We start from the raw sequence: 13,642 nt of genomic DNA, 5'->3' as shown, positions 1-13,642 counted from the left end.
AAAAAAATACAGGTTAAAACTATATGAAATACCATATTACATATTATAGACTAAAATGGCTAAAACTAGAAAACCTATTTCTAACAGATTTTGGAATAGTTTGACAGATTCAAAAACTATTAAACATACTCCTACACAATGACCCAACAGTTATTTGCTGAAGGGAAACGAAAATATCTTGCCACCAAAAAACTTGTACAAGAACCACAGCTTTAATCAAACTAGTCCCAAACTAGAATCCACTCAAATGTCCATAAACAGGTAAATGAATAGGTAGATTGTGGTAGATCCACACAATGAAATATCTTCAACAATAAAAGAACCAAATTTCTGTTCATCTAACGTAGATGATGAGCAAAAGAAGTCAGACACAAAGCATGTGTGATGTATTGTTTTCATGCATACAGTGTTAAAGTGTTAGTCACTCAGTCACGTCCAACTCTGCAAACCCATGGACTATGGCCCTCCAGGTTCCTCTGTCATGGAATTTCCTAGCCAAGAATACTGAAGTGGGCAGCCATTTCATTCTCCAGTGGATCTTCCCAACCCAGATCTCCTGCATTGCAGGCACATTCTTTACCATCTGAGCCACCAGGGAATATGAAGTCCAATCATGCCTGCATGTTCAGTCATGTCTGACTCTGCAACCCTATGGATGATAGCCCACCAGGCTCCTCTGTCAATGGAATTTCCAGGCAAGAATACTGGAGTGGGTTGCCATGCCCTTCTCCAGGGGATCTTCCCCACCCAGGGATTGAACCCACATCTCTTGCATCTCCTGCACTGGCGGACAGGTTCTTTACCACTGCTGCCACTTGGGAAGGCTGTGTGAAGTCCAGTAACAAGTAAAATTGACATGTGGCTACAAAAAGGATAGCACTGTTTCCCTCTGAGCAGCTGTCTGGGTACAAGTGGTCAGGATGGAAACTGAGGGTGAAAGGTGTGATGTTCTGTTCTTAATTTTTCAAATAACACATCGGTTTTCCACATGTCTCCCTTGCAATCTCCACTGGGTCTCCAGGGTTCTGCAGGACTCACTGGTTGCTTTCCTAACCTCTGGGAGTGTTTTTCACCTACAATAGTGGTTAGCAATACTCTGATCACTGATCACTTTTTGTCTCATAAATTTTGGTAGAAATCTTTTATCTACTCATTGCCCCCTGCCATTCTCCTTGTCATTGTAAATCTAATCCCTTTATTTGCATTTTTATTGGGAGGTGGTGACAATAAAAAAGAGAAGATAAATGATTCTCTTTAATTGGCAGTATTTAACCAGAAACATTTTTTACAAGAAGTTGATGCAATGAAGTGATTATTCCCCGATGTATTTTGAGTACTGAAAAGGACCCAAATATTCACCAGGCAAAAGTGGATATCTTTATGATGGTTTTGATTGTGACATGCTGAAAGGGACTTCTTTAGTCCTGTACTTCAGTCTTTCTTAACTTCCACACTTTTCTTCAACTATATCATTGTTTGTTGTTTCAATTGCTTTTATTTCTTTACTGAAACCACTTATTTTATATATGTTGGTTCTTCACAATCTATCCTTTGTGTATAAAATGTTACAGCCTCCACAAGCATCTCAGAATCTTGATGACCATTTTCACATGATATTCTTCTTCCTTAGGATGTCCACAGAAACTCAGAATGTGGAAGAAAGGCTTGCCTTTGAGACTGTATTCAGGCACTTCAAAAGACATAAAGTGGAGATTTCAACTGCAATTAAAAAGACATTTCCTTTCTTTGAGTGCCTTCGTGACCGCGAACTCATCACCAATAAAATGTATGAAGTAAGTGAGGTTTCTTATGTCACCATCTGGTAAACCAAACGAAGTTATGCTTTGATATTCTGAACACAAAAGTCAGGACACAGCTAGCTCACTGAGGGGTGTCCTATGAATAGAAGATTTTTTAACTATTGTTGCAAATGTTCAAGTATTGTTGTGAGGTATAAAGGGAGACAGGAGAAACACACGTCACTGGAGACAGTCCTTCCTCTAATTGAAGGGATGGTGCTCTTGGCGCCCACTGGAGTCAGGCAGGCTGGATCTAAAACAATTGTGCTCCACAGATGTTTAATACGCATAGTACAGCATAAACTAAGAATTAAAAGTAAGTGTAACAAATTCATGAATAATTTAAATGAGATGATTTAGTGAAATAATAATTGACACAGCATTTCTTTTTGAAGAACATCAATTTAAACAGTTGGGCTTCCCTCGTAGTACAGTGGGTAAAGAATCTGCCTGCAATGCAGGAGACTTGGGTTTGATCCCTGGGTTGGGAAGATCCCCCTGGAGAAGGAAATGGCTACCCACTCCAGTATTCTTGCCTAGAGAATCCCAAGGGCAGAGGAGCCTGGCGGGCTATAGTCCATGGGGTCACAAGAGTCAGACATGACTTAGTGACTAAACCAATCAATTTAGATCTGAGAACATTGAAACCCACAGGGAACTGATGTCTTGTTAGGACAAATTTGGGAATAGATGCTTGCTATTCTTTCCCCAACAGGGGTTTTTGTTTTTCCATTTATTTATTTCCTTAATTATGTATTTATTTGTGCTCTTTCTGGAGACTTGGGCTTTGAGTTAATTTTAATGATAGACATTGTTGGAGATACAGAGGTGAACGTCTTCAGCTTGTCCTCCGAACACGCTTTCCCTGTGGCCAAGTTCACAAAATGGAGAACTGTCACCTGGCTTCCTTGAGCTCTTCCCACAGGCCAAGTCAGTATTGGTGAAGGGGCAGGACTTGTCCGGTCAACAGAATAGTTGCTTATCACCTGCCAAGTCTATTCCCCAAAGAGTTGACCAGGCTCTTAGCTACATATTCACTAACTTTGAACCCACTTTTAATCTTCAGAATTGTGCCTTCTTATATCTAATATAAGTTAGGGTGAGGAGATCAGATTCACAAATGGATAGTTTTAAGAAGAGAGGATTTATTGTTTCAGTTAGTGGTCATACAAATATGCAGAAATGCTAAACCTCTACATGAAAAGATATGGAAAATGGAATCTATGTATGGAATGCATATATCATGTATGTATGGAATATGTAATATTCCATATGTAATACATATGTATGATGTATGTAATATGTAGTAATATGTATGGAAATTGGAATACATTAACTTGACATCTCTTTCTAGGGCTCTCTTGTAACTTGGAAGTCTGTATTTATACTTTTCTTCATTCACGGTTTTTAAGGACTGCCAAGATTCTTGTAGAAATCTGGTCCCTGTACCAAGGGTGGTGTACAAGGTTCTCAGTGAGCTGGAGAAGACATTTAGCAATTCGATTCTGGAAGCACTGTTCAGCGACGCCAACATGCAGGAGTACCCTGATTTAAATCATGTTCGTCAAAGCTTTGAAAGAGGTAATTAGCTTATTTTCCACCTTGTGATGTTCAAGGTCAATTCTGTTCAACAAGGATACATTGAGCTCCCATCGCGTGCCATAACTGGCACTGAGCAGCGGGGCTATAACAGTTAACAGAGCACACTTGAGTCTTCTCAACTCGAACCTAGGTCTTCTACATTTCAGGCAGATTCTTCACCATCTGAGCCACCAAGTTCTTCTCAAGGCTCATGTTATAAAGGCTATGGTATAACACCAACCTGTAGGTCTGCTTAGCTAGACACTTGGACTCCCAGGAGAACCAGAGCCACAGCACCATCCGATTTAGATAGAAGGGCAAATGACAGGCCAGCAGTAGCCTACACAGCAGTCCACTGAGCTGATTACTACCCATCTCAAGCCTAGCTGTGGGTGTAGGATCCATCCTGGCTTAGAAGCAACAGATCAACAGGGTCAGTATCGCAAAAACTCCAGAATCATAGCTTTCAGGGACCCCTAGAGGGACAAGTCAGATCATAAGAATCACCACAACCCAAGAATGTGGTGATTCAAAGAAGACCCAAAAACAGTCCATAGGTAGACCCTCCCAGTCACAGGGAGACCCTCAAACCCAGGGTTGACCTGGTAACACAGAAGAAAGGCCACTTTCATCAGATTTCTAGAGTAATTAGCACAAAAGTTAACTTATATCAAATTTTCCCTTGAAGGAAAAATGGTTTTAATCATATTTTCTCCTCAAATAATAACAAAGGCTATTCTTTTCCAGGGGTTATTTTTGGTGCCACATATAACTAAATGTTGACTTTTTGCTGAGAAGTTATCATTTCTCCTTTTTAAATGCTGGTGACTCACATCTACACTTGCTGCCAACCCCCTGCCCCTGGCAGAGGTCACTGCTGTCCACAAGAGGTTGGGTCAGTGACTAAACTCCAGAGGATGGGGATAGTGGTCCAGGGCATGAAATCGCTCCTGTTTCTAGGTTCCCCCCTCACCCCTGTCTCATGTGCTGAAGTCCCCCCACCCTTAGGCCTCCTTCACCTTTTCTGGGCTTCGGGCCACTGTCCTCCTCATACCAGCCATCTGATTTTGCTGCAACTTGACCCATGCTCTGGGGAAGACAAAGGAGTACCCATGGCTCCCACAGTCCTGTCCATCTCACCCCCTACTGGGCATTTTCCCAGGAGGCGCTCCTGCCAGCAGCTCTGAGGCAGCCTCCCACCATGTCTCCTTCCTAGGCTCCTGGCAGTGATCTACCTGCTAGGCTCCTTGGTTTATTTCCTTCCTCCTACATCTGCTAAGTTACCTACATGCAGGGTCTCTGGGCTGCTGGCCTGGCCTCCTCTTGCTGGCAGCCTCTTGGGTCCGTGGTCCAGGGGTCGTGGGGATGCCCTGCAGAGCCACAGTAGGCAGTCCCTGCGTGCAGCTTCAGAGTGTCCTTGTTTGTGGGATCTGGATCACTCTGGGAGCTCCGACTAGCAACTTCAGCACGCCCCCCCCCCCCCCACCCGCTCTGGTTTGTCTCTTTGGAAACTGAGCATCCTCCCCAACACAATTAAGCCTAAACCTCCTCTTATCTAGAGTCCTCTTTAAAGCCTTTGGGCTTTCTCTTTTACACACACACACACACACACACACACACACACACACTTCTCTAGGATCCTAGTTGTGCTTCAGAAGACATTTGTTTCTTTCTTACATTTTGAACAGTGCAGTTAACACATTTCACTTCTCTTATTTATCTTCATATGTATTGTCCGCATGGTGTGACATTTATTGTACATGACTGACAGCCTTAGGATGTTCTCAGGACTCCTTGGTCCTTATATTTGAGTGGTTCATTTCTGTGCAGGGAACATAACTGCTCCCTTGCTGGGAGTTTCTCTTTTCTGTCCAAGGATGATGGGGGAGCTTTACCATGAAGGTTGGGATCCACTGGGCTCTGAGTGACCCGAGAGCTGAAAATACCTAAATGTGCAATTCTGAGATGATGTTTCTGGTCTCTGGTGGAGATCTCTAATTGTGTTTTCTCTCCCTCTCTTCAGCAATCCAAGAGAAACTTGGTTATGAAGAGATCGATGGAGAAGAGAGGGAGGAGAGGCCTGCCATCCGACTGAGCCTTGAGCAAGGTGATTGAGATCAAGAACAAACCAACTCTCCCTTGCTAAGAGGAAAAGGAGAAGGGGAGGGGGAGGCCCGAGTCCTGAGAAAAGATTGAGAATCAGGGAAGAAACAATGAAGGACCACAGAGAAAGCAGGCAGGGGTGTTTGTATGAGCATCTAACCAGAGGCTAAGTCCTCGAGGAGTGGCTATGACAAGAGGCTGTTGCCCCAAATACCAAGTCAAAGGAAGAGGAACCCAGGGTGTCAGTAACCAGATTTAAAGAGAATGACTGGAGATGGCCAGGAAAAAAAAAATAAAGAGAATGACTGCCGGGAAGTCATTGTGATTTAGAAAGAATCCTATAGGAGAAGATCAATGTGAAGGTGTGATGGGCTAATCATTATGGGCCCAAAGTCCATGTCAAAGTGGAGGCCGTTGATGACGGCAGAAGAAAGGACTGATTTAAATGTGGGGGAGGTTGTTCAAGAGCAGGAATATTCAAGGAGAAAGGCAGTCATAGGGATTCAGTGATGAGGAATGGTAGAGATGCGGAGATGTGGGTATTTAAGAGAGAGTGGAGAAGAAAAAGAAGAAATGAAAGGAGAAAGGGATCAAGGACACAACAAAAACAAGCAAATTAATAACAGCTCATTTGATTGAATGGTTCTTCTGGCAGTTGTGGGTGTAGGGCCATTGGACGGTATTATCACTTATGTGCCCATTTTGCAGATAAGAAAGCTGAAATCTAGAGAGACCATGTATGTAGTTGGCCTGGGACCAAATGAGCAAGGATGGAACCAGGCATTCTGAACCCAGAGCCTGTGTTTTCAACCCTGGATACTCCCTGGTAGCCTAATGGGACAGACAGAACCCTGCAACAAAAGGAGGGAAATATACAAAGAGGGAAGTGAAGTGAAAGTCACTCAGTCATGTCCGACTCTTTGCTACTCCATGGACTGTAGCCCACCAGGCTCCTCTATCCATGGGATTTCCCAAGCAAGAATACTGGAGTGGATTGCCATTCTGGAGAAAGTGGAGGAGAATCAGACGTTGAATCCTCAGGGAGAGGCTAACAAGAGAGATTAAACAGATCTGTACAGGGAGGGAATGGATGAAGAGGGGGTGGGGACTTTGCAGGAAGTGAGTTACCTTACGGTCACCAGTCAGGGCCCCTCTAGGGACCAAGGCCGGTTCACCACGGCTGGGAAGTCAAGATAAGCCATCGCTAGGTACTGAGTGGCTGGTGGAGATCATGCAGTGAGATGGTCTGGCCAAAGCCCTCTCAGCCAAGTGTGCCCCTGACCTACCTTCCACTCGAGGATTTGGGGTCTGGCTGCAAGAGTCGGATGAGATCCACCAGGTCCTTCCTGATGGTCTCTGTATTGCTGTCTACTGGAGGTCTCAAGCTTCTTATTTATTAAAAAAAAAAAAAAAAAGAAAGAAAGAAAAGAAAAAGGGAATTAGGGGAGGGTGGCACAGCCCCTACTTCAATTTATGAAATAAATTTTTAATTTTTCCCCCTAGGAACTTCTGGAGGCCTGACTTGGTCTGGTGGAGAATCCTCATCTTATGATGGTCTGTTGCTGGCTCTGTTCTGTGATGCTTTGCCGCTTATGTCCCCTTCTAGGCTGTGCTGGGGGTGGAGCGGTTGCTTCTTTGTATCAGAAATTTGTCAGTCTTTGCCTCTGCAGTTTCTCCAAGGGTCAGTACTCTGAGTTGCTGGGAAGGTCGCTGCTTCCAGGCTCCTTAAATGCACTTGCTGGCAGTCCCCAAAGACTCTGGGCCTGTTTGTTTTGCCCCAGCAGCTGACTTCACCGTTTTCTGTTTTGTTTCGTTTGATCAGGCAGTGACCTTGGGGCTTCGATGTCTTGTCTGGCAGAGGCCAGTGCTACAACCAGAGTGGTGGAAGAAGCAGGTGATGGGCATGCCTCGGGGCAGGGCTCGATGGGGGGGAGTCCTCCCATAACTTCAATTAACCCCTAACATTCTTAATGATGTTATTATTTAAATTTTATTGCTCAACTTTCTCATTTGTAATATAGGGATGTTACAGGCAGATTGTCATGAGGCTATGAAATGGAACAAGGATGGGAATGCGTTTAACAGTCACTAGGTATTCACTGGGCTTCTCTGGTGGCTTAGCAGCACTGTTTACAATAGATAAGACATGGAAACGACCTAGATGTCCATTGGCAGATGAATGGATAAGGAAGTTGTGGTACAAATACACAATAAAATATTGCTCAGCTATAAAAAAGAACACATTTGAGTCAGTTTCAATGAGTTGAATGAAACTGGAGCCTATTATACAGAGTGAAGTAAGCCAGAAAGAGAAATACCAATACAGTATATTAACGCATATATATGGAATTTAGAAAGAGGGTAACGACGACCAACATGCAAGACAACAAAAGAGACACAGAAGTAAAGAATGGACTTTTGGACTATGGGGGAGAAGGCAAGGGTGGGACATATGAGAGAATAGCATTGAAACATGTATATTACCATATGTAAAATAGATGACCAGTGCAAGTTCGATGATGAAGCAGGGCACTCAAAGCTGGTGGTCTAAGACAACCCAGGTGATGGGGTGGGGAGGAAGGTGGGAGGGGCTTCAGGATGGTGGGACACATGTACACCCTTGGTTGATTCATGTTAATGTATGGCAAAAACCATCACAATATTGTAAAGTAATTAGCCTCCAATTAAAGTTAATAAATTAATTTTTTTAAAAAGGAATCTGCCTGCAATGCTGGAGACCCAGGTTCAGTCCCTGGGTCAGGAAGATCCTCTGGAGAAGGGAATGCCTACCCACTCCAGTATTCTTGCCTGGTAAATCCCATGGACAGAGGAGCCTGGCAGGCTACAGTCCATTGGGTTGAAAAAGAGTAGGACACACCTTAGCAACTAAACAACAAGGTATTCAGTACATGTTTGTTCCCTGAATAACAAGTCCTGGTACAAAAAAATATACTGTTAATTGAAAACATTGATCATAACGATTTGATTTTTTTTATCATAGTATCCCATATATTGATGCAGCCAGTAGTTTATTTAATCTGCCCCCAAACCTGAAAATGTGTATATATTACCCCTGCTTTTCAGACGAAAAAGAATCAGCTTAGAGAATTTGATTATTTGTACAAGTTCACCCGACTGAAAATCAGGATTGAGCACTGCTGTGTGCAGTGTCACAGCAGGAATTCAGGGGCCCATAGCCTGGCTTCAGCTTCTACCTCAGGATCTTGGGGTAGTGACTAGCCCTCTTTGTTCCTCAGTTTCATCATCTGTAAAATGGACATGATAATAGCACCTATTTCAGCGGGTGATGGATTTTAAACAAGTTACGTCATATAAAGCATTCACAGTCGTGTCTGGAGCTGTATCGGTGTTCCATGCATTTGTTGTTATTACTACCTTAATCATCATCTTTATTTGTCTCTGGTGCCAGAGTCCAAGCTTTTAACTGTTACATTCGTAGTACACTTCGAGATTTTTTTTTCCTCATAGGTGTTCATTGGATTTACTGATTCCCCAGGCTGGGGAAGTAGTGAGAAAAGCAATGCCACCTTCTGGCCCAGGAAGATAAATTGAAAGTCGTAGTTTTCCCTGCTTACAACACACTAGTCTATAACAAATTTTAAGTCTTTATTCCATGACTCACCTTAGGAAATAAGGAACATAGAGGAGTCTCAGGGAACTACCTACATGAAAGGCTCTTACTATGTAGCTTCCCTTAGGGATGCATTATTTTAAAAAGAATGTTCTAAGTTAGTAATATGCTTTTATAAAAGAAGAACTTTCAAAGTGATTTTTGAAAGCACAGTAATACTTTTTTGCTACTTTAGGTCTTTTTCTTAATTGAAGGATATTTGCTTTACAGAATTTTGTGGTTTTCTGTCAAATATCAACAAGAATCAGCCATAGGTACACCCATGTCCCCTCCCTCCTAAACCTCCCTCCCATCTCCCTCCCCATCCCACTCTTGTAGATTGTCACAAAGCCAGCCCATTCTAGTTCCCTGAGTCATACAACAAATTCCCATTGGCTATCTATTTTATATATGGTATTGTAAGTTTCCATTTTACTCTCTCCTTACATCTCATCCTTTCCCTCCTCCCCACTCCATGTCCATATGTCTGTTTCTCCCTTGCTGCCCTGAAAATTAATTGATCAGTACAATCTTTCTAGATTCCATATATATGTGTCAGTGTACAGTATTTATATTTCTCTTTCTGACTTACTTCACTCTGTATAATAGGTTCTAGGTTCGTCCACCTCATTAGAACTGATGCAAATGCATTCCTTTTTATGGCTGAGTAATACTCCATTGTAAATATGTACCACAGCTTCTTTATCCATTCATCTGTAGATGGACATCTAGGATGCTTCCATGTTCTAGCTATTGTAAATAATGACACAATGAACATTGGGATACATGTGTCTTTTTCAATTTTGGTTTCCTCAGGGTATATGCCTAGGAATGGGACTGCTGGCTCATATGATGGCTTCATTCCTAGCTTTTTCAGGAATCTCCATACCATCTCCCATAGTGACTGTATCAATTTACATTCCCACCAGCAATGCAGGAGGGTTCCCTTTTCTCCACATCCTCTCCAGCATTTATTGTTGGTAGACTTTTTGATGATGGCCATTCTGACTGGTGTGAGGTGGTATCTGATTGTAGTTTCAATTTGCATTTTTCTAATAATGAACAATGTTGACCATATTTTCATATGTTTGCTAACCATTTGTATGTCTCCTTTGGAAAAATGTCTGTTTAGGTCTTATTCCCACTTTTTGATTGGGTTTTTTTTTCTGGTATCGAGTTGTATGACCTGCTTGTATATTTTGGAAATTAATTCTTTGTCAGTTGTTTCCTTTGCTATTATTTTCTCCCATTCTTGTTTACAGTTTCCTTTGCTGAAAAACACAGCAATACTTTTAACAAATCACATTTATTCAAAAAGTTAACAATTGAAAATACATATGGATGAATACATATTAGCCATGCATCTGCTAGTACAGCTGATGGAAACTGGAAAGGATAAGCGGATGAAACTGTGACAAGTAATGAGCAGAAGAGAAAGGATTCAGTGTGTGTGTGTGTGTGTGTGTGTGTGTGTGTGTGTGTAGGGTGTGGCAGGAGGAGGCAATGAAGTTCTCTGAAATTCACAGCGTGGGTCTGGGGGCAATCTTGCCAGGAAATGAAATCCGAGAGCATCTTGATGGTGGGGAGCAAGGAATATAAAGAGACAAACTTCAACCTAGGACCCAAATGGTACACAGCAGTAAATGTGTCTGAGTGTCTGACCCGACAAGGTGGGCTGACATGCCCAGCGAGAGGAGCGCTGTGTCTCCCTCCCGCCCCCCGCCCCAAGGGGAGGCTCCCAGTCCTGAGGATGCGGCACAAAACAGGCACCAGGACCCACATTTCATACTAAAACTTTGGGAAATAATTTTAAATCATGCTTCATGTAAATTACTTTGTTCAGAAAAATAACACTAAGAGAAAAATCCAAACTGCAGTGAAAAATATGTCTATGTGTTCATACATTATTGAGGCTGGAGGGAACAGAGTGGAAGTGGTTGATGGAATCAGTGAGGACCAGAGATGGTTGCCATGGAGGAAGGGTGGGTGTGCTGGTCCTGGGGGGTCTGTGGTTGTCACATTCTTCCACTTGGTCTTCTCCGCTCTTCCATCAGCTGTGTAACCAATCCCTGGATTAAATTCCCTCTGCTTTAAAAGCTTAGAATGCTTTGTATCTTCCTGTTGGATTCTGCTGGATGTTGGAGGAAAATAAAATATTTATAAATCAAACTGTGGTTTAGGTACAGCCTCCCCTGAAAATAGACTCTCAGATCACCTCAGTGAAACAGAAGAGATAAATGCAAAGAGGAACGATACACCCAGCAACCAGAACGATGCACTGGAAAGCCAGCAAGCAAATGAACAATGTGACCAAGAATCTGAACCATCAGGTAAGGCTGGCTGGCTTTGCCTGGGGAGCAGAGATGTTCACCACGGGGGAAGGGTATGTCCAGGACATGCTGGTCCTGGGTGGTTTGCCCAGGGATTCAGTCCTTACCCTCTTGAAGGGGTCAAGAGGTCCTGACTGGTGACAAAGAATGAAATTCATGTACCACTCAAGGAAACATCTATTAACAAAGAAAGGGGAAATTACATAGTCACTGAGGGCAGGAACAGAGCCTGATATGTTGATGAGAAAGACCTGGAGGAAGAAAGTGAGAGAAGAAAAACTAAGAAGGTGAAGTGTTCCAGACCCACAGAGGAAGAGAAACAGAAACAAGAGTCAGGGAGAGGTTGGCCCCAGAATCAATGAAGTGCAGCACTTTCATGGGGTGAAGGTGGCAATAAATGCAGACAGGCTCAAAGTAGACACATAAGAAGGAAAGAGAGGTTGGGGAAGATGCAAGAAAATGGGAATAGGACAAAGCAAAACTCTGTTGGATGTCAGCTGTGGTCTTTTTTATCTTCAGAGTTCTGTGAAGCAGCACCTATCCAATCAAATAATGCAGATGCTGGGGAGGAGACACCCAACCCATTGCCTTCTAATAAAGAAAGTAATTATTACTTACCTTACCTATTTTCTTTCTTCTTTTAACTTTTATTTTATCCTTTTTTTTTTTTTTAATGGCCATGTTACATGCTTGTGATATCTTAGTTTCCTGGACAGGGATTGAGCCCATGTCCCCTGCATTGGAAATGCAGTCTTAACCATTGAACTGCCAGGGAAGTGTCGTATCTTACCAATTTTCTAATTACATCTTTGTTTTTCTAAAAGCCTAAAAGTTTTCCTTTGCATGGCCAAAAAAAAAAAAAAAAAAAAAAAATCTGTTGGACATCTCAATTCAGAGGCTGTATCTATAACCATCTATTGCTATATAAGTAACTAACAGTCACAAAACTGAGCAGATTAAACCAATCATGGTTTTACTTCTCACTTCCATCAATTCTAACTTTAAAATATTTCCAGCTTGTCCAATTGTTCTCCATTCTTTGCCATACCCATGCTAAGTTGCTTCAGTCATGTCTGACTCTGTGCTACCCCCATGGACTGTAGCCTGCCAGACTTCTCTGTCCCTGGGATTTCCCAAGCAAGAATACTGGAGTGGGTGGCCATGCCCTCCTCCAGGAGATCTTCCTGACGCAGGAATTGAACCAGTGTCTTTTACAAGTCTCCTGCATTGACAGGCGAGTTCTTTACCACTAGGCTTGCTATAATCCACATCTTGTCACTTCTCATGTCAAATAGAAGAACAGTCTCCTGCTCATTTCTTCCCTCCTGTCTCACTTCCTTCAGATTCACTCTCTGCATTTTAGCTCAGTAGACCTTTCCAAAATGCAGACCAGTTCATATGGTTTTCCTGTTTAAAGCCCAATATCATCCCTGGGTTGGGAAGATCCCCTACGGGGGGGCATGGCAATCCACCCCAGTATTCTTGCCTGGGAAATCCCATGGACAGAGGATCCTGGCGGGCTACAGTCCATGGGATTGCAAAGAGTCAGACATGAGTTAGCGCTGACGCACGCACCTTCTTGTGGCCCCTCGGCATGAAATCAAAGCTGCAGGTATGGAGTACTGGACACATACCTACCAGCTGTGTATTTCTCCATCATACTACATTCCCATCACACCAAACTCCTTTTAGTTACTTAAATTTGACAAGCTCCCTCAACCATCCTTGCCTTCTCATATGCTTTTGGAAAACAGTTTTGTATAATCTTCCAAAGTAGAAAATACAGGTAGCTTATAACTTAGCAGTTACACTCTTCAACAAGTCAACAGAAATGTATATTATCACAACACATACAAAAGAATGTTTATCATAGCATTATTTGTCGTAGTCTAAAACTTGAGCCAGTACAAATGGAGACTTTTTAGTTTTATTTTTTAATGGATAATTTCTGTAATGGAATGTTATACAACAGTGAGAAAATATGTTTAACTGGATACAGATGACTATTGCACACATAATGTTGATAAAAGAAGCTAAATCCATATCCGCCCTGCCCCCAAAAGACTAGACAGAACAAGAGTGAATGATTCCACTTAAGAGTGTTAGTCACTCAGTCATTTCGGACTCTTTGCAACCACTTGGGACTGTAGCCCACCAGGTTCCTCTCTCCAAGGGATTTCCCAGGCAAGAATACTGGC

General features: G+C 42.7%; 1 protein-coding gene across 2 annotated transcripts in view; it reads left to right on the top strand.

Moving 5' to 3' along the window:
- LOC136164846 (nuclear body protein SP140-like protein) overlaps window positions 1–13,642 on the top strand; it is a 95,164-nt gene that overhangs the window by 30,359 nt on the left and 51,163 nt on the right. For both annotated transcript variants that reach the window (XM_065930372.1, XM_065930373.1), the window contains exons 2-8: window positions 1,631–1,793; window positions 3,212–3,380; window positions 5,404–5,487; window positions 6,987–7,037; window positions 7,306–7,377; window positions 11,295–11,444; window positions 11,964–12,047. In XM_065930372.1, the coding sequence (XP_065786444.1) occupies window positions 1,631–1,793; window positions 3,212–3,380; window positions 5,404–5,487; window positions 6,987–7,037; window positions 7,306–7,377; window positions 11,295–11,444; window positions 11,964–12,047 (773 nt within the window). The remainder of the gene's footprint in view (window positions 1–1,630; window positions 1,794–3,211; window positions 3,381–5,403; window positions 5,488–6,986; window positions 7,038–7,305; window positions 7,378–11,294; window positions 11,445–11,963; window positions 12,048–13,642) is intronic.

Source organism: Muntiacus reevesi, chromosome 3, assembly GCF_963930625.1.
Source record: "Muntiacus reevesi chromosome 3, mMunRee1.1, whole genome shotgun sequence".
Taxonomy (NCBI): Eukaryota; Metazoa; Chordata; class Mammalia; order Artiodactyla; family Cervidae; genus Muntiacus; species Muntiacus reevesi.
This window is presented reverse-complemented; position numbering and strand designations above follow the sequence as displayed.